The 25,909-nt window shown below is 44.1% G+C and overlaps 1 protein-coding gene across 5 annotated transcripts; it reads right to left on the bottom strand.

The window, feature by feature from the left end:
* Positions 1 to 4,356: 4,356 nt before the first annotated feature.
* KLHL42 (kelch like family member 42) lies at positions 4,357 to 24,967 on the bottom strand. Of its 5 annotated transcripts, none has more exons than XR_015768836.1 (4): positions 23,767 to 24,967; positions 14,032 to 14,225; positions 5,786 to 9,613; positions 4,357 to 5,670 (listed from the first exon to the last, which is right to left on the bottom strand). XR_015768836.1 is itself a non-coding variant. In XM_088025992.1 (3 exons), the coding sequence occupies exons 1-3, from the start codon at positions 24,636 to 24,638 to the stop codon at positions 9,162 to 9,164; spliced, it is 1,518 nt and encodes a 505-aa protein (XP_087882118.1). In that variant the 5' UTR covers positions 24,639 to 24,967; the 3' UTR covers positions 4,357 to 9,161. The 5 variants fall into 5 exon arrangements, 1 of the variants encoding a protein (XP_087882118.1); XR_015768838.1 differs by having other exon boundaries at positions 4,357 to 5,894; positions 8,043 to 9,613; XR_015768837.1 differs by having other exon boundaries at positions 4,357 to 5,936; positions 8,807 to 9,613.
* Positions 24,968 to 25,909: the final 942 nt, after the last annotated feature.

The raw sequence follows: 25,909 nt of genomic DNA, 5'->3' as shown, positions 1-25,909 counted from the left end.
CAGCTGTAACTAGTTATGGTATGATCACACTCAAGCGGGGTGGGGCTCCTAGTCCAGGGTGACTTCCTCAGGTGGCCATGAAATACAAGGAGAATACCACGTGAGGATGACGGCAGAGACTGGATTAATAAAGCTACACACCAAGGAGCCCCAGGTTGCCAGCAAACCACCACAAGCTGGGAAGAGGCAAGGAAGGAATCCTTTACAGATTTCAGAGGGAGCATGGCCCTACTGAAACCTTGATTTTGGACTTCCAGCCTCAAACTGTCAAGACAGTAAGTTTCAGCTCCTTTAAGCTACCCACTTTGTGATGTTTTTATAGAAGCCTAGGAAACTAATACAATACTTCCCCTCCCCAGACTTTCAAAAATACATTGCTTCAGCGGCAGAAACTTTGATAAAATAAGGCAAGCAGGCAAACATATACAAACACACCAGACCATGAGAAAAATCACCTGTAGCCACACACTGCTTGTATCATAGTATCTCTCTTCTTAGATCCCTTGTCCTCCACCCAGTGCCACCTTGACATCTGCCAGGGCTGGACATGATGTGAGCAGTACACTCTCCATTCCATGGACTTCCTCACCCTTCAGCAAGCCCTTCCCAGGCCCCGGGGTGGGGGGAGTGGGGGCGGGGGGCAGAATCAGACTGCAGTTGGGAAACTGGCCCTCTTTGAGTGAGTCAACACACTTTCCAGCAACAATATCTGTCTAGTTTTCTACTTCTCTTTCCATCTAGTATTCAAATTCCGGAAACTGTGTATTTGTAGCATTCAACTCAGATATTACAAAAAGAAGTCACTTCTCTAAGTGACAATACTATCGCTCAAGCCCTGATATTTATTCCATTCACAAGACGATAACAAAGTGATGGGGCTCAATCCCCCTTTTCCTGCAGTGCTCCTGGGCTCCTAAGTACCAGCACCACTACTGTGTGTGGGCAAATTTCCCTTCCAGCCCCAATCAGAAGCTGAAACTCCTCCCATCTGTTTAATGGGTTATGTACATTAGTAGAAGAGAAAAGTACACTGCAAGGTACTTCTACTAAAAGTTGCTGATCAAAAAAAAAAAAAAAAAAAAACCACTAAATTAATTCCTTTAAGGAAATGCTATGGCTGGATACACCAAAACCTAGATTTCTTTTTAGAAAACCCAGCTAGGCTTCAAGATCTTCCAAATTCAACAAATATGTTAAGCATCTGCTCTGTACAAGGCTTTGTTGTATTCCCTGACTTAGGATGATAAAAAATGAATACGACACTGTATCATCAAGGAAACTACAATCTAGAACAGGAATAAGAAACACACAAGAACTATTATGTAATTGTCATAAGGAATTATCTTTCATAACACTATGGAGCCAGTACTTCGCTTACTTCACCAAGACTAACAGCTTACTCATCAAGGCCAGCTGCAAGATCTCACTGCCATATGCCCACAAAGTGCTGTGCCCAAAGCTCTCATATCATAAACTGCCCAGTCTCAAAATCTGCCTTAAGATCATCCAGCCCAGGCCTGAAAACCTGAAGTCCTCCTTCTGAGACATGGCTAAGACTCAAGGTGATGTCCCTCCCTCACTGCAGTAAGCATAAAGAGCTTAGCTCTGCTCAAGCAACAGATTGTTCAGATGATCTTTTCAGGATACAACAGTCGACACCCCTTTCTTCTGGCAGGAGGAACCCCTCTTATCTGGTATTCATCCATTAGCATGTGGTTGAGCCTGGAGATTTCCCTTCAAGCCCCCGGCAACGGTGGTTACCCTAGGGATGGACACATGACCTGAGCTGGTCCCAACAAAGTCCTGATAAAGAGTCTGGTACTTGGGATGGGATGTTCCAACTATCTAACACTGAAATACAGGACCAACTAAGTAAAAATGAGAGGCAGAATAGGTAGGATTCCCCATCATTATCCTTACGCGAGAAGCAAGGTAGCTGATGATACTGCTCTATCTTGGAACTCAAACCCTTCAAGCCAGTTCTTTGGGAGAAATGACAGAAACACATCAGGATCTTGGAATTTGTTAGCTACTTCTCAATAGCTTCAGTAGGTATTTTAAGAAGGGCATAAGCTGCTGGCCATGCCAGCCCATTTGAAGGTATATAGAAAACAGCCAACAGCTCTGGTAGTCGTAACAGCTCATCTTCACTGAGCACTTCACATGGATTTCCTCATTCAATTTGCACAATAATTCCACAGAGTAGAGACAGTGGTCATCCCTACTTTACAGTTAAAAAACAAGAACAAAAACAAAAAAAAGCCCCAAGGCCCAGGGAGACGCAGTTACCTGACCAAGGCTATACAGCTAGAAAGTGGCAGAACTGGGAAGCTGACTCAGCCAGTCTTCCTCTGTTGCCCAGGCTTTTCACCCTTCTGCCTGCAGCCAGGCAATGGCAAAGGGTCAGATAGTGTGTGCCTTGCAGAACTGCAAGAGCCAGAGCCTCTGTTTCCATCAAAGGTGCATGAACGAACAGGAAAATATAGCAGGACTGGGCCTTCGGAACAGGCAAAGAAACAGAGTGGGAATTCATGCCCAGAACCCCTCCCAAACACCTCCTGCCACAGAGAGGCAAGCATTTCTATGAAAGCAGCATTCCTTGGGATGCACCCTGGCAAGGGCAGACCCCTATTGTTGTAGGTTTTCCCAAAGCTGAGGAAGAGATTGGAGCCATTAAGCTAAGGGTAAAGAGTATGGGCAGGAAGACAGATACCACAAAGATGGGCTTCAAGGTTAAAAAACCAGGCCCCACTAGATCTGGGCCTTTAGCGCATGGAGTTGCCAGAGATCCAGATCAGCCAAGCTCTAACCGGGTTCTTAAAGGGGTTTTGTTGCCAAGGAAATGTTAGTGGCCTGCGAAGAGAGGATCCCCCAGCCTCTACAGAAATTCTCAGGTTCCCTCCACACATCACCCCTTCCAATAACCATTCCAATAGGAAGAGGGCTACCGCATGGGCAGGCCCCCGGAACATCCTGCTGCAAGGCAGAAGCAAGGGTTCCCAGATTAGCTGACCAGGCACCCACTCCACCTTTGGAGCAGGGCGCTCTTGCTAGCCCTTAACTGCAGGAAGAAGTATACAGTTTGGACCAGTGACTGCAGTTTTTCCTTCTCCCTTTTCCCAAATAGGAATGTGTGACCTGCAGTGCCTCAGGTTCCCCGATTGCAACATGGGATAATATTTGTATTTACCACATGGGATTGTTGTGAGGATGAAATCAGTTCAATTTTACAAATGCTTAAGAGTTCCTTACAGAGTAGGAGCTCAGTTCATGCTGAGTGTGGTTGTTTTCGTGTGTCTTGGGTGTGTAGGAAATAATCTGAATTATTCATGACAGATTGTCAGAACTGAGTGGTCACCCATGGGGGTTCCGGATGGACATCCCCTGACAACCCTGGACTTGGGATGCAGTGAGCTGTGATGTCACCTTTGGATGCAGTGGCTGGATCTGATTTTTGACTGCTTCCCTTGGTGTAAAGGTGGGTATGTCGGGTTTCTTATGAGGTAGCAGGGCTGTTTTAAGTTGGATCATTCTTAAAATTGTACATATAAGGAGGGCATGTGTGGGCAGGTGGGTTCCTGCATGTGGGGCAATCAAAGGATGGAAGGGAATGGACATCCATGGGATGTCATCTAGTAACTGAACCCCATTTTGTGATGCTGCCCTGAACCCCAGCTACTCCCCCTACTCAAAAGAAGTTGTGGGGCATCTGGATGGCACAGTTGGTGAAGCCTCCTACTCTTGGGTTTGGCTCAGGTTGTGATCTCAGGGTCATGAGACCAAGCCCCACATCGGGCTCTGCACTACGCAGGGAGTCTGCTTGGGATTCTCTCTCCTCTGTCCCTCTCTTCCCCCTCCCCCACTCTCTCAAACAAATAAATAAATCTTAAAAAAAAAAAAGGCAAGGAGTTGTGTGTTCCAGTTTTCCTGGAGTGAGGGGTGCTTAAAGGAAACAGTGGGAAACATTAGAAAACAGGGTGGAAGAGATCATGGTGGGCTGTAATTACTGAATGGCGGGATTGAGACTGCAGAATTCTAAGGATTCAGAGATCTTTGTCCCAGATCCCTCTCCTCCAAACCCTAAAGGCTCTGGCACCCTCTGCTACCCCATTTGGCCCATCTTCCAACAGGACTACCGCCTCTCTAGTTGGTTCCCAGATGCTAGTCCAGCCCTCCCAGTGAGTCAGGAGCCCCCCACCTGAGGGACCCATGTCCTCTCTGCTCTGGCACAGCCCTGACCACACAGCTGGTACATGGTACCTAACGGACAACAGTATGGATTGTTAAGATTTTGAACTATTTTATTTGAAGAGATTTTCTTCTATGGTTCTAGTTATAAACACAGAACAAATGCTATTTGAGTGAGTGCATCATAGGCATCATTGTATTTGAATGAATCATACCATAATGTTTACATTTTAAGCCACACTTGAAGACACAATACAACCTTTTTAACAAAGTGTCGGTCATAACAAAACATAATTGTTCATTCTACAGACTATCAAATTTCCTAAAATGACCACTAGATATGAAAACACTGTAGAGACATCTAAAGAACCCCCTAAGATTTTTCTTAGAAAAATGACACAATAATGCAAATTACATTTTCCTTTTCTTTACTAGTAATAAACTACGACATCCATTTGAGAAAGTACCAGCCAACACTACCAAAGTCATCTCAGTGGCCTTTTGCTCCTCAAAATTGACCATATTTTACATTTAATGTGTCCTAGAGGGATGGATAAAAATAGTTATGTCAGGTGCAGAAGTTAGCATTATGTCAACTGGTGGGTATTTTATATCGTGTTCCTAAATCAACACAAGAAAATGAAAAACAGCAAATATTCTTACATGAATGAAACATAAGAACAGGAAACCACCCTTTGATAGTGATCACACAGGCAACATCAACTGACTTTCAGTCAGGACTAGTGTCTTAATGACCATTTAGTAATGCTTTTTATGGAAGTGTTTTAAAGGCATAGGTACAAACACACACGTGAACAGCTCGCCTCTCCCCCAATACTCACCTCCCTGACTTTGCTCCTCCTTCTCACGGGATCAAGCTGCTGAGCCCTTAGCCAAATAGGCTGTGTGCCTAGTAATTATCTTTAAAGCAGATCACATATCATTTTTTTTGAAAGATGAAGTACAGAGAAGACTATGAAAAGTAGTGAGAAAAAAAGCATACCATTAAAACAGAAACATAGGTTGTGATGTTCAAATTTAGAGAAAAGCTGGTTCATTAGAATTGTTAGTAGATCATGAAGCAGTGGACAGATTGGGTCAGGACTGAAGAGACGGCCAGGCCAGAAAGCCCCAGTATGCCAAAGGTAGCATCTTTGAGGACATGGGTTATAATGATTACGGCAAACATTTTTACAAAGCTGTAAGCTCTTCCAGATCAGGGACATGGTTCATTTACGTCTATCTCCCTAGTTCTTAATATTGCCCTGCACACAACAGACTTTCAGTAAGTATTTCTGGGAACCAGGGAATGGAGCTGAATCAGCTCAGTGCTTTCAAAGCCATTCTGGGTGGTATCTACTCACCTAATTCATTCACTCTTCTGTCTAAGGCAGGATGAGAAAGAGACTTCATTCATCTCATTCTGATGGATGGGCAATGGATGCCCGGCAGCACTGATGACATGGACTGTGGGGCCAATTCCTAGCACAGAGGAAAGGAGTACTACTCATTCATGATGCCACCATCAGAGAATGGTGGCACACATGTTACATATTCCCCAGCCCTGGTCTAGGAAAAAGGCATCCCGACAACTCACCCATATTCCCTTCCTGTCACTATGCTGCCTCACGAGTGCTCTGCATTAAGCCACTGCTCATTAGATGTTGGTTGATCAAGAAGGCCAAGGGCCTTTCCACTCGATTTACCTGTGTGGCCAAACAGGTATGGTCATGACTTTACCTGGAAATCTGAAAACATGGTATTTACAATGCTCATTAAGTAAATCTTTACTGAAAGAAAACAAGCATTTCCTTCTAATTCCCTTCGGAGAGAAAGGGCTTTGTCCATCTCAGTACAACTTTAATTGACATCATTGACATCTAAGGCATTTGCAATTACTTGGGATTTTGGTTCAAAAAAACATGGCCAAGATCAATTCTCTTTGGCATTCATGCTTAATCTATTTGTTTCTTAATAGAATCCATAACCTTCTCAGTACTTCATTGTTATGACTTAACTCACACTGTCGAAATAATCAACTCCTACGCTTTCATCAGAAAAACTTTCAAGGATGCTAAGGGGAGAGGCCTCTGAAACCAAGGGTGTTAAGAAAGCCAGGAAGAATGACAGGGAGAACCAACCTCCCTCTACCAATCCACACTCAGGACTCACTCTGCCACTCAGACCATTCTTCGTAAAATAGGTTGCTTCTGGCAAGGTGGCTCCCCCTAGCAGGGGTCCTCCCACGAGCAGGGGTCCTCCCGTTAACTCCCCTCACCATAGTGAGAGATTGGCACTCCTCAGAAGCATGTCAGAAAAGAAGGATGAAGCATTTAGAGAAAGGAAGAAAACAGAGGGATATTATCAAAGAGTACTATATTATACACCTGAAACTAATATAACATTGTATGTTAACTATACTGGAATTAAAATACACACTTAATTGGGGAAAACAAAAAAAAAAAGCAAAGTCCTGGGGGATGACAGGGGATTTTCAAAACAACATTCCCTCATTATAGGTAGAGTCTTCACTACAACATTGGCACCAACATGAGAACACAGCTAAATTAAAATTATCCTCAAAATGCCAACATAGCTGATGTGCACAGCAGGAAGGATGATGACCCAAATCCACAGATCTGTTCCTATTGCACATTCTGCCTTGCCCAAGTACTGCTGGCAGTCCAGAGTAACAAAAACTTTGTTAGAAGTCTGTGTATCTTAGAGATATAATATGCCAGGATGCGCGTGCATGCACACGCACACACACTCACACACACACAGATAATAAGCACATACACACACATCAAACCCGGTTTATAAAAAGAGCTTTGTGGATCAGAGTATGCCTTCACTTGGTCCAAGAATCTAATTGTTGGCATGAGGAAAACAGACCCAAAGAATGTAATCAGGAAGAGAACTGGTAGGCAGCAACAATATTACATTTTATATGATGTGGTTATTTACAAGCTAAGGTCTAATTGTCCAGAACTAATTCAACTGGCTAGAATCTTCTGAATATACAAGGTTAAGCTTTAAAAAAAAGTTAAGATCTGTAGCAATAAAAGTTAACACTATCTAAAATAAATTAGATTTTTAAATATATGCAGTGAAATTATAGGTCACTGGAAATTCAATTCCATAATGAATATAAATTAATATAAATCTATTATTAAAGTACCATCCCCAAGAAGATTTCAGTTCAGAGTTTTAAAAAAAAAAAGGCTAAGTATTTGAGAATGAATGGTTATGGCTTAGAAACCCTTAAGTAGTGTAAGTAGAGTACTGATATGATTATTTGGTGACAAGATCCAAGAGCTGTCTCCAGGTGCACAATAAAGGCTTGCCTCAATTTACTTAATAGAAGTATTCCTGAAAAGTTGTGCAAATAGAATTTTTACAACCAGACCCTGAATTTCACTACTCGCAGGCCATGATTGTCAAGAAACCCTGTAGTGACCTTGTGAGAACCTGGGGAACTCCACTGAAGTGATCAACCCTCTGCACCACGTCTACGCAGCAAATGCCTACAGGAGGTACTGGATACTGTCTGCGGGACACACAGATTTGCCATGATCACTTTTTTTTGTTGTTGTTCTGCGGACGTTCTTAAAGTGAGGCTCACTGTAGCTGGAGTGTTAGAGCAGAAGGATGGACTCCAGCTCCCAGTTTCACTGATTCCATTACAAAAGATCAGAGAAGTTCAGAAAGAATAACATTTCTGTAAGTATACGTTTTTAAAGGGATGGAGCTAGGATTGGCAGAAGCTTTTTATTCATGTCAACTGACTTATTGACTACTGCTGGAACTGGGTTCCATCTGATTCAATGACCAAGACAAGTAGAGCACCTTACCAAATTTCAAAGATACCACCAGAGGCCATTCCTCTTCTAACGAGCTCCTTCCCTCTCCAGCACCAAAGTTCCACAGCTATCCTCACCTTCCCTCATAAAAGCAAAGCATGAATTAAAAGGCTAAGATTAAATTAGAAAGATGGCTGATCTAAAGGTGATAAAGTTATCTATTTTTACCTTATAAACAGAACTAAGTCAAATACATTCATTAAAAGTAACCTTAAAGGCAATTTTTGTTCTTATTTGGTCTTTCCTTCCCTTCTCATTTAAATCTAAGACTCGATTTAAAAAAAATATATATATATATCCATCCTTCTAAACAATATATCCTCTTTTAAACAATACGGAATGCCCAGCAATGCAACTTATCTGACCACATAAATTTGCAATCTGCCACCTAAATGAAATAAGAGGTTACATCTGTCTATTCAGTACACATAATTGCAAAAAAGTTTGGAAAAATAGCTGAGAATGTTTTTAAAAAAGGTTTTGGGAGGACTGGATTCTTGCAAGGACTCACTGTAGGGCTCCATCATTGTAAGTTTCCTGGAAAGCAGTGTGCAAATAAAATAATTAAACATAGAACCCTATTTTTAAACCACTGGAAGTATATGTGGGTATGAATAGGGGAGAAAAGGGGTGAATGACAGTGTTAATATACATGTTTGTCAAGTAAATGAATAACAACAATAAAAATCTCTCCCTTAAGGTATTAATGATATTTCAAGTGACCTAAATAAAACGGATTTTAAAATGATCTTTACCGTTCACGTCAACTATTGACTTTGGCCCTTTACTAAAGCAGACACAGTGAATCTTCTTTTTGATGATTAGTTTCAGTCACTGGCCCAAGGGTACCATATTTGGAAGAAAATATTATCATGGATTTGCTCCCATCATTTAAAAATCAATAATTAAAAAAATAATAAAGTTGGTCTCTTTTCTCCACAAGTTTTCAAGTAATTAGTTCAAGTAAGCTTATTTACAGCTATTGTACATGTGACCTACTTCAACCCACGTTTTCCTTTTAGAAATCGGCCTCCCTGGAAATGGGACACTACATTTTTTTTTCTTTTTCTGCCTTGAACCAGGTTTCTTTTAAATCCTAAGTCAGTTCAGTCATGTCTCTGCTTTATTGGGCAGATAAAGAGAGGAGACCAGCAAGTTGTGTCCAAAGGCTGGGAAACGCCTGAATGCTTCCCAACTGTCTGAGAAGATGTTGTACTTGAGGAAAACTCGATGTTCCAGGCTGGTGGACAGGGTCACGTCTCTGCTCATGATGTAGATGCCGTCGTTATGAAGCGCGCAAGTCAAGTTAAGACCTGATTTGGACGTGTTCTCTTTGAGGTAGAGCCACTGCCGCGTGACCGTGTTGTAGGACTGCACGGTGAGCATGTCCTCACTCTGGCTGCTCCTCCGGTTGGGCCCCAGTTCGTGCAGACAGCCGCCCACGATGTAGATGGTCTCCTCAACAGATACCATCTGCTGCTTACGAATGTGGACATCACAGGTTTCCAAGAGTGTCCAGATGTCGGCCGAGGGGCAGTACTGCAAAATGTTCATGTTGCGGTCTGAAAGGAAGAAAGAAGCCAAATGAGGACACGGCCACAAGGAATACCACTGCCCGTCTACGCTGTGATAAACATCTGCCCCCACCTGAATCTTCTGGTCACACAGAGGCAAAACTATTCCAGAGAAGCAGAGGTTGGGACAACAGTTTTCCAAATGGCTGGGAGGAGATCTGTTTAGAATCATCCCCCTTATCTGCATCAGGTGTGTCCCCTCCCTGGGAGGCCCTCGGAATCAAGAGGGCCAGGCCACGGTCCTCTGTGATTGGAGCATTTTAGAACCACCAGTCCAAGGGTAAAAAGAATCAGAGCCTTGGAAATCTCCTCAATAGCTCAGAATTACTGACTTCTTAATACAGATGACAGGCAGAGCCCCAAGGGGATCTACTCTTGACAACCAACTCTACTAAGTAAGACAAATGAGCCACGCAAGATCTTCAGGGGCTAGTCTAAAGGAAATAACACACAATTCCAAGTCAGGAGAAACCCCAGAAAGTCTCACCTGTGGCCTTCAAGCCGTGGAATCACTTGGCAATTCCATGTCCCAACTCTAACAGCAGAGACATACTCACAAAGGCCCTTCCCTCACCCCCTCTCCCCGTGCCTGCTTCCCAAGAGATGGCTAGTTCTTGTGTGAATAAAATCAGAAAGTCGATCAAAGCCTCCTTTAACATTATCTTGAATTCATAGCTGCTTTAAGGAAAAATATTGCCTACTCTCATTTTGAAAAAACACTTGGGAAATTTAAAATATCTAGTTTCATTTTTCCTTTTTTAATTGTTCTTTTTTATCCTCTTCTCCTCTAGGAAAGAATAAGTGGCATATTTTAGCCTCAGCAGAAGAAAAAAATGCTCTGAGTTATCAGAAAGAATGAACTTTCTGTTTGTTGCTGTTGTTTAAACAAACAACAAAATCCATCAGCATAAGAGACAAAGTTAGCTTGGGAACAGACATGGAACTAAAGGGAACAACGCTTCCTCCTGACACAAAAGGACCCACCCGAAGTTAGCAAGGCTGAAGGAGCTCCACCACCACCTCTGGTACCAAGTCAAGAGGGCACAGAAAGAACAGAAAGGAGACTGAACCCTGTGTGTGCACATGTCCCCGTGCCTGTAGAAATTTCAGAATTGCTACAGCTTTAGGAAACTGTCCCTCTCTTTTCCACCCACACTAATACCTCCCTGTATTTCTTTTTATTGTAGCTATTGTAATAAAACTCATTCCGGAGACAGTCCAAGGGAGTTTGGTTCCAGCTGATCAAAAAGTGCTCCTTAGTAACCCGGCTTCCCACCGCACGAATAAAGGACTTATTCTAGTGAGACTTCCCTGTATTTCTCAGTTCCAGGTCTGAAGGTCTTCCCAGGTCTTCTGTAAATGTTTTCTCTCCTCACCCAATAAGGGCTCAGACCATGATGAGGTGGTTTGAGTTGGTGGAATAACCTTTTTGCTTTTACGTTGAGAGGTGATTCTGAACTTTAACAAATCACCCTTCTTCCCTTGAGTGGTTACTATTGCTTTCTATTGAATTTCTTTTAATTTCCTCGTGCCTACTATGGAATTAATATAATCAAACAGCTACCATAAAAATCGTGAAGTATTACTTCCTAAATTTTTAAAAGTCTACCTAACTTAAGAAGTCAGCAGGCCAAGAACCCAATTTGAGCCCTGCATTTTGTTTTATGACAATTATGATTCCTTATTTTAAATCCAGGTAACTATTAGAAAGTGCTGGGAAGATCCCACGCAGAAGAAGAGGGGTGTTTCAGAGTACAAGGAACTGTCCCGCCCTCTCATCTCAGAAAACCCATTTTCAACCCTTACACAAACATCCATCCATCCACATCACCCAACCATCCCATCACAGGTATTTGGCTTGGGGAATCCAGGGCAGGAATCACCATGGGTGGCCCAAGTGAAGAAGGTACATTAGTAGTGGCTTGAGAAACTAGAAAACACACAAGCAAGGGTTTTCCAGGTCAAATCTAAAGAACATTTGCTCAGCCAGGGTCATGGAAAAACTAGGAAATCTACCAGCAGAGTACTCCTTGGGTTACAGTGCTGCCTGTCAGTGCTTCCCAGCCCCTGGTCACAAGAGAAGCCAAGGGATATGTGTGCATTATGTCAGCCCACAGGGTGCATTCTGTGTTACAAAATCGAGGGAGGAATCAGAATTCTTAGAAATGTTCAAAAGTAAATAACTGTATTTACTTTCCTAGGAGAAGAGGCACACAGACACACACAGAGGTACATATGCACACACAGGAATTCTCTGGGGGCTATGGTTTCATTAAGCACATGAAGTTGACCACTGTACCCAAACACCAAAGTTGAAGGTAAAAGAAATGGCTGCTAGATCTCTCTCTCTCTCTTTTTCAATTATTTGTCACCAAAAAAAGCTGGCAATTATCTTATCTTCAGTGGAAAGTCACTAGAGAGGGGCACTGGGAATAGCTCCACAGGGATGAAAACCTGAGGGTATTTTAAAAAAAAAAAAAGCTCACTGCTTCCCATGCACTCCTCCTGGTCACTGCCTCTCCTTAAATGCATAAACACAGCACCTGTACTGAGTTCAACAGTGGCCCCCCAAAAGATATATCTACCCCCTAACTCCAAAACCTTTGACTGTGACCTTACTTGGAAAAAGGGGCTTTGAAGATGACATGAAGTTAAGGATCTCAACATGAGATCACCCTAGATTACCCAGGTGGGCTCTAAAATCCAATGAGGAATGTGTCTTTATAAGAGACAGAAGCGGAAAAGACAGAGGAGAAGATGTGTGAAGATGGAGGCAGAGCCTGCAGTGATGCAGCCACCAGCCAAGGAGCACCTCGAGCCACCAAAGCTGGAAGAGGCAGGGAAGGATTGTCCCCCAGCGCCTTCAGATGGGATGTGACCTCCCACACCTTGATTTCAGACTTCTGGCTTCTAGAAATCTGAGAGAACACACTTATATTGTCTTAGGCCACCAAGCTGTAGTTGCTTGTTAAGTCGGCCACAGGAAGCTACAACACCACTCACCATCCTCTCCACCACAGCAATTGCTTAGAGATACTCTAAGAAGTGTTACTCAGAATCTTTTGCACACACAGTAAATTGGATGCTCATAAAACACTTGACATTTAACTTCTTCCTCTAACATAAATCCCCCAAACAAGACACCTTTGGGGAAAAGATTTTTTGGCACCTACACTCTATTAGCATGTGGATTTCTGTCCTTTACAAAGTTACATATCAGCATCCTTTCTCCATACTTATTGTCAGCGGGACAGTAGCTCTGTCCTCCCATGTTGTACCATAAAGGAGAGAGAGGTTATTTCACTATGTCAGATATAATGGTAACTCTACTACCTCAATGTGACTAAAAGTCCTAGGCGTCCTGTTATACCTTTTCTATAAGTTCTGGGCATTTTACAGTCAGATAAACCAAATTAAGAAATAAATTTCTTTGGCCAAGGGGGATCTGGGTGGCTCAGTCAGTTAAGCGTCTGCCTTCGGCTCAGGTCATGGTCCCAGGATCCTGGGATCGAGCCCCGCATCGGGCTCCCTGCTCAGCGGGAAGCGGGCTTCTCCCTCTGCCACTCCCCCTGCTTGTGTTCCCTCTCTCGCTGGGTCTCTCTCTGTCAAATAAAAAAATAAAATCTTTTTTAAAAATTAAAAGAATAAATTTCTTTGTTTAAGAGGTAACTTGGACACAAGTGGGGGAGAGAGATAAAAGGAAAGACACACCTCTTCCTGGTGGCCCACCCCTGCCTCTCTCAACACAACCAAGCTGTTTATTATCACTATCATGTGAGATGCTTCCTACCAAGAACAGCAGTATAAAACCTACTGGAGAAACTTATCTCCAAATTATTAATACGAAATACCCACCAAAAAAAGTAGTTTAATACATAACACAACCGCCTCCCACCTCTGGTCAGGAAAGAATTCTCTTACATTCATGTCTCTTATAAACCTCTTAGGATATGTGTACAACAGCCTCGAGGTGAGTTTCTGGAAACTGTCTGATATGTTTGTGCTCAAGAAGGAAGAAAGTGAAAACAAAGATCCACGAGGATGTCCTGGCCCTACATTCCATAGTGTTAAATGTGTTTGGGAGAAGGATGGCAGTTACCCAATCAAGTCACAAGACAGCTGGTCACAAGGCTGCATTTCCAGAGCAGAAAGAAAATACATATTCTCTTCATAGCATCCTCTACTCCGTTCGATTTTCATGCTCACACAAAGGCATCAAAGGTCCCTCCTGTCCAAACCACCCCTGTAATACACAACTCTCTTCCTTCCAGATATGTAAATATCCAGTATATAATGTATGAAATTACAATATGTACACCAGAGTGTTTCCTTGGCACCCTCCTGCCCTTCCCCAGGCTGCTGAAGCTCACATAGAAAAGGATCACTTACTTGGCCCCTTCACTTACCTCTGGTGGTATATCCTCCAATGACGTAAATTTTTCCCTTACACTCACACGCAGAGAACTCAGCCAAAGGATTTGGTAAGGGTGCCACAAAATTCCAGGCATCCTGCTCGGGATTGTAACACTCAACATTAGAAACGGCCTGCCCACCAATGGCATAGAGTTTTGAGTTAACAGCCACAAGTTTGAAGTTAGACCTGAAAGGGAGATACAAAGGCCCAGAGAGTCAGTTTTTTTAACTTGACTTTTTCTTGACTTGACATTGACTTGACATTTCTGACTTGACAAGAAGGCAATGGCATGAACTGCTAAAGCAGACTGAGGAATGTGCTGGATATCTAAAGAAAATTAGCTCTCCAAGTTGGGTGCCATTCTGCCTGGGGACAGAGGAATGACCAAATGATATCTCAAATTTTACTCCTACCCTAGAATTCACAAGAATGATGCATTTTCCAAATTTTAGCAATTGGAGATAAGCAATTCAATATAACCAAGAGTAGTCTTGCTTAGCCTTATGCCAAGAACCAAAGATATTTTGTATATAGTAGGCTTAATATTTCTTTCAGCAGTGGGAGCAAGTGCAAAGGGAAGAATGCATAACCACCTCCCTCCCTTGTCTCTCTACTCAGAATGCTTCCCATTCTTCCTACCTAGTGGGTAGGCTCTGTGTTAGGTACACACTAGCACCTCCTACACAGACAGGCATATGCTAAGGGTGGTTGCCAAAGGGTAGTTCAAAGACCCCTTTACCACAAGCATACCAGGCAGATCACTTGCCCCCCGCCCTCCCCTACTCCATAGGAGGGCATCTTTATATTGTTTCACAACATGTAACATACGGCTACATAAGCACTGAACTAAACATATTTTGATCCAGCACTCTTAGGGTGTCTACACATGTTAACTCAACAAATACTTAAATCAACAAATGCTCATTTATCATAATGGAAAATAACTTTAGGGGGCCTGGGTGGCTCAGTCTGTTGAGCGTCTGCCTTCAGCTCAGGTCATGATCCCAGGGTTCTGGGATGGAGCCCCATGTTAGACTCCCTGCTTAGCGGGGAGTCTGCTTCTCCCCCTCCTTCCCGCTCATGCTCTCTTTTGCTATCTCTGTCTCTTTCAAAAAAATAAAGAAAATAATTTTAAAAAGAGAATACACTGATTTTAAGCCCCATATTCAGTAATACAATTAAACACTGCTCATCAGCTTCAGATGCTAAAGTCTCATAACTTTTGAATTGAAAAGAAAAAATTAATTTGTTTCAATGTAGTGCACAGAGATTAATGGACTCCTTGAAGACTAGACAGGATACATGTTTAGGCCAGTCTCCCTGATCGGTGCAGCAGTCCCAAGTTTACAGGACTGTGAGCAGAGCACGATGCAACAGAAAGACCTGAAGCAGCTCTCTGACCCTAGCCCAAACACCCCCACTTTGCCATCGCTGGTATGGGGATAATAACCATCACAGGATGGTCAAGACAACTACAGCCAACAGTTTATGAGTAAGTACTACACTGAGATAAGATACTATCAAGATAATTTCTGAGTTTTCTAGTATTTGAAATAAAGAAAGTAGACCAGGGAAATTTTAGAGACCACATCCACTGCCAACACAACAATGTCTTCAAAAGTAACAATATCCTAAGAAAGAATGGGGGTAGAGGCCACATATGCACTTAAGAGGGTAGATAAGGAAGAAACAGGGAATGAGTCGTCCATGTGTGATCTCCTGACAGGTGTGTCTAATGAACACTGATGCACAGTGACGTAGGACATGCTGGGAATAGCCAGCTACTAAAACAGTAAGATGTTTTCAAAGGTGCCCGTAATGTGTACATTTAAATGAGTCTCAGTTTTGTTTTGTTTTTCCAATCAGAGAGTGAACAGAGCACTCTTCAACAAGAACCTCATATTGTCCATTAAACCTAGCCAGACATTCATATTTCATGCCAACAGACTTCGCTGGGGTGGCAGTTACTGGGGGGTCTCTGCTTCATGTTGCTTACTTTTCCTGCTGCCAATGGTCCTTAAAATCTGACCATGGTGCCCTCTCTGTGTGTGCAAATTTGGGGGAACCAAAGGAAATAAAACTTACAAATAAGCACTAAATTTTACCAGCCCGCTATTTGTTTTTGCTCCCCAAAGGTACAGATAGTAAATTTTGTAAGATCAAAACAGTTTTTAATATTCATCCAGCATAATCATTTGTCCTAAGTAAACATGTAAGGGCTGAATGAATAGGCAGTTAAAAGTAAACAATTCCATCTCTCCAGAGCCCAGCATGCTCAAATTCACTTGAAGAGAAGAAGCTTTTCAATATTGAGTTGAAGATGAAATTGCCACCCCAAAACAGACCACTTAGTGAAGAGGCATACTACTAAGGATTACGAGCCCAGGCTTATACAGGGAAATCTCAGCCTCACTACCCAACTGTTATGTGACCTTGGACAAGTCACTGAATCTCAGTTCATCTGAGGCTAAGTTTCCCGCTCTGTGAAGTGGGGAAAAGCACATATCACACAGAGTAAGAGTTGAAAAGCGGAACACTTGCAGAAAGGGGTCACGAGAGGGAATGCTTTTCTGTATGTCATAAGCCTAAGTTTCTTAACTCTGAGTCTGTCTCATTTGTTAACTGCAACAGTCACTGGCTAGAATGTATTCTGGAATTACATACGAAGTGCTCTCTCATCCATAAATTCTCACCATGTAGCACCTCATTTCCTACTCTCTGAACTCTTTCACTCTTCACCTCCTGAATGGTGAAAGTATCAATCCAAGCTATTGATTTTTTTAAAAAAATTATCATCTCTAGTGTTTTCTTGATATTGATCCCTGACATAATACCCTCAGGAGGGTAAAAAGAATTTTTAAACCAAATAATGATGTGTTGTAGCTATATCCTTGACTTACAGTAAATAGAAATAAAAGTGAGGGGGGAAAAAAGATGCTGATTTAATTACTACTTCAGTCCGAGGAAATAAAGAGCTCAGTAAATCCTTAAAAACCAAGTGACATGAAACATGCTGAGCACTGGTACACAGATTAAGCGTAGCTGTATACAATTGTAGGGTGGCAGGTGACACAGAGGTCTGAGTGGCTTCAAGTGCTGACCCTATAACTGTGCAAGCTTATGAAACTGAGCCTCTGTTTCCCCTTTGGGGTGATGGAGCCAATAATACTTATCCCAAAGAGATGTTGTGTGCATGAAATAGGAAGTGACATCTAGAACAGCGTCTACAACCTGCAGCCCAGAGTAAGAGCTCAAGAAATAGAAACCATTGTTACAGCTTGCTATATAGAAAAGTTTGTTGCCATTAGAGTAAACATCAGAGAGAAATGGCAAGATCTTTTCTCACATCTTTTCTCAACCACTCAGAAAAGGCTGGTAAGGTCTGTGGAGCACGGGGGTCTTTGTGTCCCCTCCTTCCCCTTCTGCTGCCTACCTTCTGCCCCTTCCCTATGGATTAACCTCCCTTGGGGACCAGTAGGTTGCTACCTACTAGGTGTCTGAGAGACTAGAGCACACAAAGCAACTACCGGCCAAAATCAGAGACAGTGCGGTGGTAGTGTGGGGGGGGCGCGGGGGGGGCGGGTAATGAATAGACACATAATTTTCTTTCCTTCACACTATTCTCTGGCTCCACTGCAACCTTAACCAGAAAGGACAAAAATCTCTCGAGGGTTCCATGACTCTAGAAATGCCCTAAAATACTAAACTTTGGCTCAGAGAAAAAGGGGACAGCTAAGGCTGACAACTGTAATTCCATCTCTGCCAGGAGACTTGTTTAACTCTCTCCCGGCTTTGCTGTATTCACACACAGAACAATTGCAGAGCAAAAGTGCCGGGCAATCAGAGAGACGAGAGACGTCAGAAATGGAAAAATTAATGAACGGATTGCTGCAATAGTGGCCAGTTCCTGCAAGTTATCACCAATTAAAGTGAGGAGGGAAGGCAAGCAATTTTGTGGGCACACAGGCTTCTACATGCGACGAGTTATGTCCTGACAACTCCCGAGATCAAATCCACATGCAGACCACTGGGCAGTGTTGCATCCCTGGACTTCAAAGCACCCTCTCAAAGACTGCTATGTACTCATACTGCTATTTTCAAGTGTGCGGGCAGAACACTAATATCTCTTTCTTCCCTTCTTTCTTTTGGAGGGTGGGGGAGAGCATTATTGGTCATATAGCACCATTTTTCTCCAGGGTGCAAAGGGCTTTACAGCATCTCTCAATCCTAGTGTTCCAGCCTGTCCCTTACTATTTAAGATTCTGAGATCAGCACCCGATTCAGTCACTGGGGAATGTGGGCTGCTCTGCATTTGACCACTTTGTCAAAGTAAAACAGTACAGGTACATCACAAAGGCAGTGAATCAAGGTAGATGTGAAATGCTGTGTAACCAGAGGCCCAAATCTGCTTTTCCTCAAGGTTCTAAGTCTCCTCTGGTGTTTCCAGAAACTGTGTTAGACACATTATCCGGGAACAATCCCATTCTAGGTTTCATTTTTACTTGTTTCATCATCTAAACTCAATTATAAACTCCTTGAGGACCAGAACCATGTCGTCTTTGTTGTTCGCCCAATAGTGACTAGAAAGATGCTAGACATAAAGGCTGTGGTGAAGTTGAAACACACATAATGAAATTTTAAAAAGCAGCACAGCACCACAAAGTATTTGCACTCCACTTCCCTAAAGAAAATAATTTTTAAGAAAATTTTAAAAGTGCACATGAAGATGGTCACTGCCAGTTTATAAGCCAAATTGTAAATACTCTAAATGGTTATATCTATTCGATGGATATTTACATTTTGGTTACTCTACTTATTACACGCCTTAGCAATTTGGTTAACTTTCTATGCCTCAGTTTCTGATTCTGTAAAATGAGAACCTGCCTGATATAGTCTTTGTGAAGAATAAGTGAGATAATACATGCAAAGCAGTAAGAACAGTACCTAGTACAGAGTAAATGTTCAATTAAATGTGACCTATTATTTTTCAGCTATTCTAAATAACTATAATGACTGTTACAAGATAAAAATATTCACGTTACATTTTTAAAAATAAAATCATATATTCACTTTTATTACAATAATGTATGATATATTCCATAATTCAAAACAGTGATGCATTTTAAGCATCTATTATTTACTGGACACCATGTTAGCAATAGGAGTATACAGAAGCACTGAGTTGGACCTGATTGGAAGAGAGAGAAACAAACATAAGCAGAAAATTTCAATTCAAGGTGGAGAGTGTGCTAGAGAAGCACAGAATTTGAATATTTAGTCCAATTGAGAGTTCAGGAAGGGACTCCCAGTTGAGTTGACGTCAAATCTGAGTCAAAGTACGAGAGAGATAAAGAAGGTTACAAATTCCAATATGGCATCCAATTTTAAAATTTGGTGGGTAAAAATATCTGTGTAGAAAAAAAAAAAAGTAACTCTGGGGTGCCTGGCTGGCTCAGTCAGTGGAGCATGCAACTCTTAATCTCAGGGTTGTGAGTTCAAGCCCCACCCTGGGCCTAGAACCTACTTAAAAATAAATAAATAAACAAAAGTTATTTAAAAAAAAAAGAAAAAGAAAATAACTAGAAAATACCTGAGAATAACTGCAATAAAAAATATACAGACTATAACAAAGATAATAAAATAAACTTTTCCTGAAGGACCAAAACACCTAAATACATGGGAAAACAAACCATTTTTCTAGCTGCAAAGTATTATGACACTATAAATCCTCCTCCAGTTTAATTGATAAATACAATGTAATCCCAATTAAAATTCCAACAGAACTTGACAAGCTGATTCTAAAGTTTTTTGGTTTTGTTTTTTTTTAAAGATTTTATTTATTTGACAGAAAGAGACACAGCAAGAGAGGGAACACAAGCAGGGGGAGTGGGAGAGGGAGAATCAGGCTTCCCGCGGAGCAGGGAGCCCGATGCAGGGCTCGATCCCAGGACCCTGGGATCATGACCTGAGCCAAAGGCAGACGCTTAACAACTGAGCCACCCAGGGGCCCCAAGCTGATTCTAAAGTTTATCTGAAGGGGAAAATGTACAAAGAACAGCTAAGAGAAGCAAAATAAAACAGAAAAAAAAAATGGGTCTCCGTTCCACGAGACAACAAAATAGCTTACCAAGCTACAATAATTTAAAAGTGTGCTATTGGTAAAGGAATGGCCAATCTGTCAATATGGAAACAGGAAAATTAGCATCTGATAACTGGTTGTACAAATCACAGTGAGGATTGAGGCCACCAGGACATTTAGAAAACATGTTATAACCTTACATTATACCTTACATAAAAATAAATCCCAAAACACATTCAGATATAAATGTAAAAAGGCAAAACCATAAAAGTAATATAGATTATAAGACAAATGAATATTTGTATATTCTTAACTTGTAGAAGCCTTTCCTGTGCAAGATTAAAATTAAAAGCTAACAGGATATACATGACAAATTTGACTCCAAAAACATTTAAATTTCTTCATGTAAGAATACATGATAACCCTGACGTCCAAAACTGGAGGTTCACAATGCCGGTGTTGTCCCACGATTTGTTCGGTCTGCAAGGTCTTTGTTATTGTTGATGTTGGTTTTTTCAATGCAGTAAGTTGCCAGCCTTTATAAATCAGGGCATCTGGCTGTCTGGCAATGCCCTTCCTCACTTCTAGGGGGCAGCAACGAGCTGTGGCTGAGAGAGGAGGGGCCCTCTTGTGGTGGGGGTGGTAGCTCTCTGGTTCATCATCACTCCAACCCACCCCTCTACTCATTGACTTCACCAGCCTGGTCACTTTAGGGATTTCATTTTTGAGGCCTTCCAGTAAAATAAAGGCAGGGGGGAAACAGTGCAACACTGCCTAAGAGACAAGAGATTAATTCTACATATGTAAATAGAATTTCTAAAAAAGAATATGAAAAAGATAAACCAATTTTCTTTTTCATCAGCAAAGGCCACTTATAAAATATATACAAAAAGGCCAAAAGACATCTGAGAGGAAAAATTTCTCTTCCAAGCAGAGTCACATCAGTGTTTGCCCATTGGATTGGTAAAAATAAAAAATGATGATAATATCTTGTCTTGGCAAGAGTACAGAAACTGGCAAGCTCAGACACTGTTGATAGGAGAGGAAATCTGAACAATGTTTTAATGGGCAATTTGGCAGGAGCTACCAAAATTTAAAATGTATATACACTTGGGCCCACCTATACAGGGATTCCAGGAATTTGCCATATAGGACTACTGATATATGCCTGCTAAGATAGGCACATATATGCCAAGACGTTCAATATGGCATTTTATTTTAAGATCTTATTTATTTGAGAGAGAGTGAGCGAGTGAGAGAGCATGAGTGGGGGGAGGGGCAGAGGGAAAGGGAGAAGCAGACTCCCTGCAGAGCAGGGAGCCTGACACAGGACTCGATCCCAGGACCCAGGGATCATGACCTGAGCCAACAGCAGATGCTTAACCGACTGAGCCACCCAGGCATCCCAATATAGCATTGTTAATAATGGCAAATAGGAGCAACTTAAATGCTTATTAATAAGGGAGGGGCTGATTACATTATGGTACAGCCATAGGCTGGAATACTATACAGCTCTTAATAAGAGTGAGACGGTTCTACATTTGTTGATATAGAAAAAACTCTCCAAGTGGAAACATTAATGGTCATAATAATCAGCACAGTCTAATCAACTCTAAGGTAAAAATACATATAAGATGCATACACACCCCTACATGTACATGCATACGTACATTTTTCCCAGCTAACAATTATCAACATACTTATGTTTATATAAGTGCACATTTACAACATATATTTACAAATGTATAATATATAAATATATATCAATAGATACACATATCTTTTACTCTGTGGTTTTTCATGTCATTCGCAATTTTTCTAAGCATGTATTCATGCATTACTTGGATACCTTTTTTTTTCCCCCGAGGACAGAAAGGATATTCCTATATAGAAAAAGAAAAAAGAAAAAAAGACTACCAAGGCTTTGTAAAGAAAGAAAAGGGGACACCTGGGTGGCTCAGTTGGTTAAGCATCTGACTCTTGATTTTGGCTCAGGTCATGATGTGTCGCGTCATGAGATGGAGCCCCGCAACAGGCTCTGTGCTGGACATGGAGCCTGCTTAAGATTCTCTCTTGATCTCTCCCTCTGCCCCTCCCTCCTTCTCTAAAAAGGAAAAAAAAAAAAAGAATTCTGTGAGGTGTTAGAGTTCAAGCTGGATGGGGGGCGGGGAGAGCCTATTGAGCACCAGTTGATACAGCTGGAGACGTGTGTAGAGGTGACAACCTGTTGGGCCTTCCACCCCCAATCTGAGTGCCATCCATAACCACTGAATGGTCTTTGTTACTTCAATTAAAGCTCTTAGAACTTGCTTTAAAAATAACACTTCTGATGCCAAATCTTAAACACAGTATCATCTCAGTGGTATAAATAATACACTAAAAAGGGCTTGGAAGAAAACATGCCAACCTGCACACGGCATTGCCTCTGTGAGGGAGGGAGTAGGAGTGATAGTCTGTTTCTTGATTCTTTTCCATTTTTCCACTTTTCTAGAATAATTATGTACCATTTTCATCATCAGAAAAAAAAAAAGAACACTTTCCTGAAGGAATTTTATGTTATCGTAGAAATAAGGCCACTGTTCCCCCCTGGCCTCGGGTACCCATAAGTCAAGTAAGTATGTGTAACGGTCTTCCTATTCCTGTTACGACCTTCTTTGCCTGGTGGTGAGTCCCCCAACTACTTGCTCCACACTTCAGAGTAGGGCCCATGTGGGGGTTGAGATGGATACAAGTGGACCAGGAGAAAGAGCAGTCTTGTCCTTCTGTGGGTCACACTGATTCTTCTCCCGACTTGGGTGTGAATGGCTCCAGGCCGTCTTGAGTCCTACCACCTTTCTTTCCTACCATATCTCCCTGTATCTGCTCTGCTCTTCCCCTTCCTTTTCCTTTCCTAGCTCCATTCCCTACTCTCCTTCCCCCTTTTCCTGTCTTCAAGTCACCCAAGGGCATGTTGGGAGGGATCTGAGGATGGGAAGGGAGAAGTCTGGGTGGACTGAAATGTTCTAATTCTGTAGGTGACCACTGCCAGGCTCAAATTTTGGATCAATGACGAAACTGGGAAGGAAGGGAGATGCAAAAGAGAGGACACAAAATAAGAAAGGCAATCCGATGTACAACTCTAATGGTTATCTCCTGAGCACAGATTGGGGCCCCAGTGTGGAAAGCTTCAAAGTCAATAACAACAACAAAATCTTCCCAAGACAACATTACAGGTCACCGCCCAGTGTGTCACTGTAATGAGGATTAGAGCCTAAAAAATAAAAAAGGTAAAAATGAAAGCAAACTTTAAAAAAAGTTTTCTTTTAACGTATCCTTTTAGGAAACCACAGACATCTTTTTTTTCCCCCACTGGGAGAGAGGCAAAATAAAATAAAATAATAAATAAAATAAAATAAAAGGCAGTTTGCCTCAAAGCACAATACCTGCAAGGAGACTACTCAGCTAGCTGACCTCACAGGGACCACTTCTTCCTCGCAAGTTCTCAGTTCCTTGGGACCTTTGCCAGAGTCAAGGCCAGCGACACTCCTGAAGATGTCATTCCCACCTCAGCACAACCTCCTGCGACTGCCCAGTAAGCATCAGGGGAATGAACTAATGAGCAAGTGAATGAATGGGAACGGGAAAGAAGCAGCACGGCTGGGTGCTTACCTCTTCTGGTTCATGGAGGCCACCTGGAGCCACTCGTTGGTGCTGGGGTTGTAGGAGTGCGCAGCCGAGATCTCCTGGCTAGTGATCCTATACCCGCCCACTATGAAGAGGTAGTTGTCCAGGATGGCGGACCCGTAACCCCTGACGTTCACCAGGTCGGGAGGAAGGTTGTTGGCCAGCGGAAACCAACGTTCAGTCATCTCCTCATACCTGAGCATGGACGGGGGCTCCCCTTGGTAGGGGTGAGGGGCCAGGGGCCCCCCCAAGAAATCCCCCAGGGCTACGAGGACGGGAGTCCCGGTCATCCGGGCCTCTCTCAGCCTCTGCTTCAGGCTGACATCCCCGGGGGCTTGAGGAGGAGCCCCCAGGAGGTGGAACTGGGGCTTGCACAGCACCTCGTGGAAGTGGACCACCATGAAGCGCAGGCAGGCCTCCTGCAGGTCGGGCAGCCCGTACACCTGCGCCAGGCGGTACAGCTCCAGGCAGTTGGTGAGCCGCACCTGGGACAGCAGCAGCTGCAGCAGAGACGTGACCTGAAGGAAGGAGGCCGCTTCCACCAGCTCCGCCAGCAGGCTCACCTCGTCCATCTCCTCTTCCTCCTCCACCCCACCGCCCTTCTCCGCCCGCGGGCCCAGGAGCCAGCCTTCGCGGGCCCCGCCGGCGTTGATGAAGTCCAGCACCAGGCGCAGGCCCGGGGCGCTGAGGCCGCGCAGCTGCTGCACCTCGGGGCCGCCGGCCTCCTGGCTCAGGGCCTCGCGCATGCCGGAGCGGTAGAGGGCGCGGAAGTAGTCGCTCTGTTCGATAAGCTTCCTCTTGCTCACCGGGTAGCAGCGGTCCTCCAGGCGGATCTGCACCATCTCCTCGGCCGACATGGCTGGGGGGCCGGGGGCCGCGGGGGTGCCCGCCAGCTCTGCGCGCTCGCCTCCCCGCCCCCACGCGCTCGCCGGGTTCCGGGTTGGGCGCGCCGAGGGATGGCGCCGCCGAGAAGGAGGGAGGCGACGGGCCGCCGCCCGCTCCCGCGTTCGCCCAGCCTATCTGGGTCGCGGCGGCGCCCCCGAGGCAGCCCCTCCTCCTGGTCCCGGGGGCGGCGGCTCAGCCTCGCTCCCCCAAAAGCGGCGGCCCTGCCCGTCTGCTCTCCCTCAGCGCCAAAAAAGGCCCGGCTGCCGCGCGCCGGGCGTCGGGAGGCGGCCGCCGTCCTCGCTCGGATTCTCGGGGCCGCGTCAGCCGCCGAGGGGATCCCAGCCCCCAGCCTGCAGCCTCCTCCCACGCCTCGCCTCTCACTTCCGCCCGCAGGACCCCTGCTGCCCGCCAGACCTGCGAGCGGGATCCGGCTTTCAGGGAGGGCGGGCTGCGGGCCCCGGCGCCCGGGCTGTGGCCGCGTCCGCGCAAGCCTCCCCCGCACGCCGGGCGCAGTGGCTCTGCGGCCTGCGGGGTCCGCGGCGATGCGCCGAGGGGGGCGGGGGGGACCGGAGACGAGGTGAAGCCAGTCTGCTCTTTCTTCCACGCTGCTTTACAAGCGGGAAGAGAGAGAGAAGAAGAAACAGGCGTGGGGGGACCGGGATGAAGGGAGTCTGGGGTCCTGGGAGTCAAAATCCACATCTGGGATCGCCCATCTAGCCCAATCCGGCATAGTGTCCCAGGGGGGCTGAGGCACCTAGGCCGTCTCTGCACACACGGGTGACACCCAGAGCTGATTCTTCGCCATGGTCATGGTGTAGGAGCCATCTTGCAGAAAGAGGGTCCAGGCAGATGGCAGCAGGTTCTGCAGGGCTCACTGGGGTGCACAGTACAGCAGATGAAAAGGGTCGGGAAGCAGAGGAGCTTGTATTTGCTGCTGGGGCCTGTTAATCCTCTTTATGCTATTAAAAGAAAGACAGGAGTGCAACTCAATTTAAGTTACTTCAGTTTCGTTGGGCCAGCCATGACCGAACGTGATCCTTTGGGCAGAAGGTCTGGCCGCTTTTGGTCATACTGGCCTACAGAGGTGGCTTTTCTTGCCACTCTGTGTTCCCCTGCCCATGCCCCCGGCCGGCTGAGGACGACTTAAGGAGGGACTACTTCTTCCCTATCTTCTCTCACTGAACGTTGCAAAGAAATGCATAGAAAGCGCACCCCAAATAATGAGGACCTCGTGTTGCTCATG

Source organism: Eumetopias jubatus, unplaced genomic scaffold (genome assembly GCF_037043125.1).
Source record: "Eumetopias jubatus isolate StellerSeaLion01/CBP00866 unplaced genomic scaffold, mEumJub1_p1.0 scaffold_8, whole genome shotgun sequence".
Lineage (NCBI taxonomy): Eukaryota > Metazoa > Chordata > Mammalia > Carnivora > Otariidae > Eumetopias > Eumetopias jubatus.
This window is presented reverse-complemented; position numbering and strand designations above follow the sequence as displayed.

Excerpts from the sequence above, each read along its gene's own strand:
- KLHL42 (XM_088025992.1), bottom strand. The coding sequence starts at position 24,638 with ATGTCGGCCGAGGAGATGGTGCAGATCCGCCTGGAGGACCGCTGCTAC. Across the intron at positions 14,226-23,766 it reads GCCTCCATGAACCAGAAGAG|GTCTAACTTCAAACTTGTGG; the intron begins GTAAGCACCCAG and ends TCTCCCTTTCAG. Across the intron at positions 9,614-14,031 it reads TGGAGGATATACCACCAGAG|ACCGCAACATGAACATTTTG; the intron begins GTAAGTGAAGGG and ends TCTTCCTTTCAG.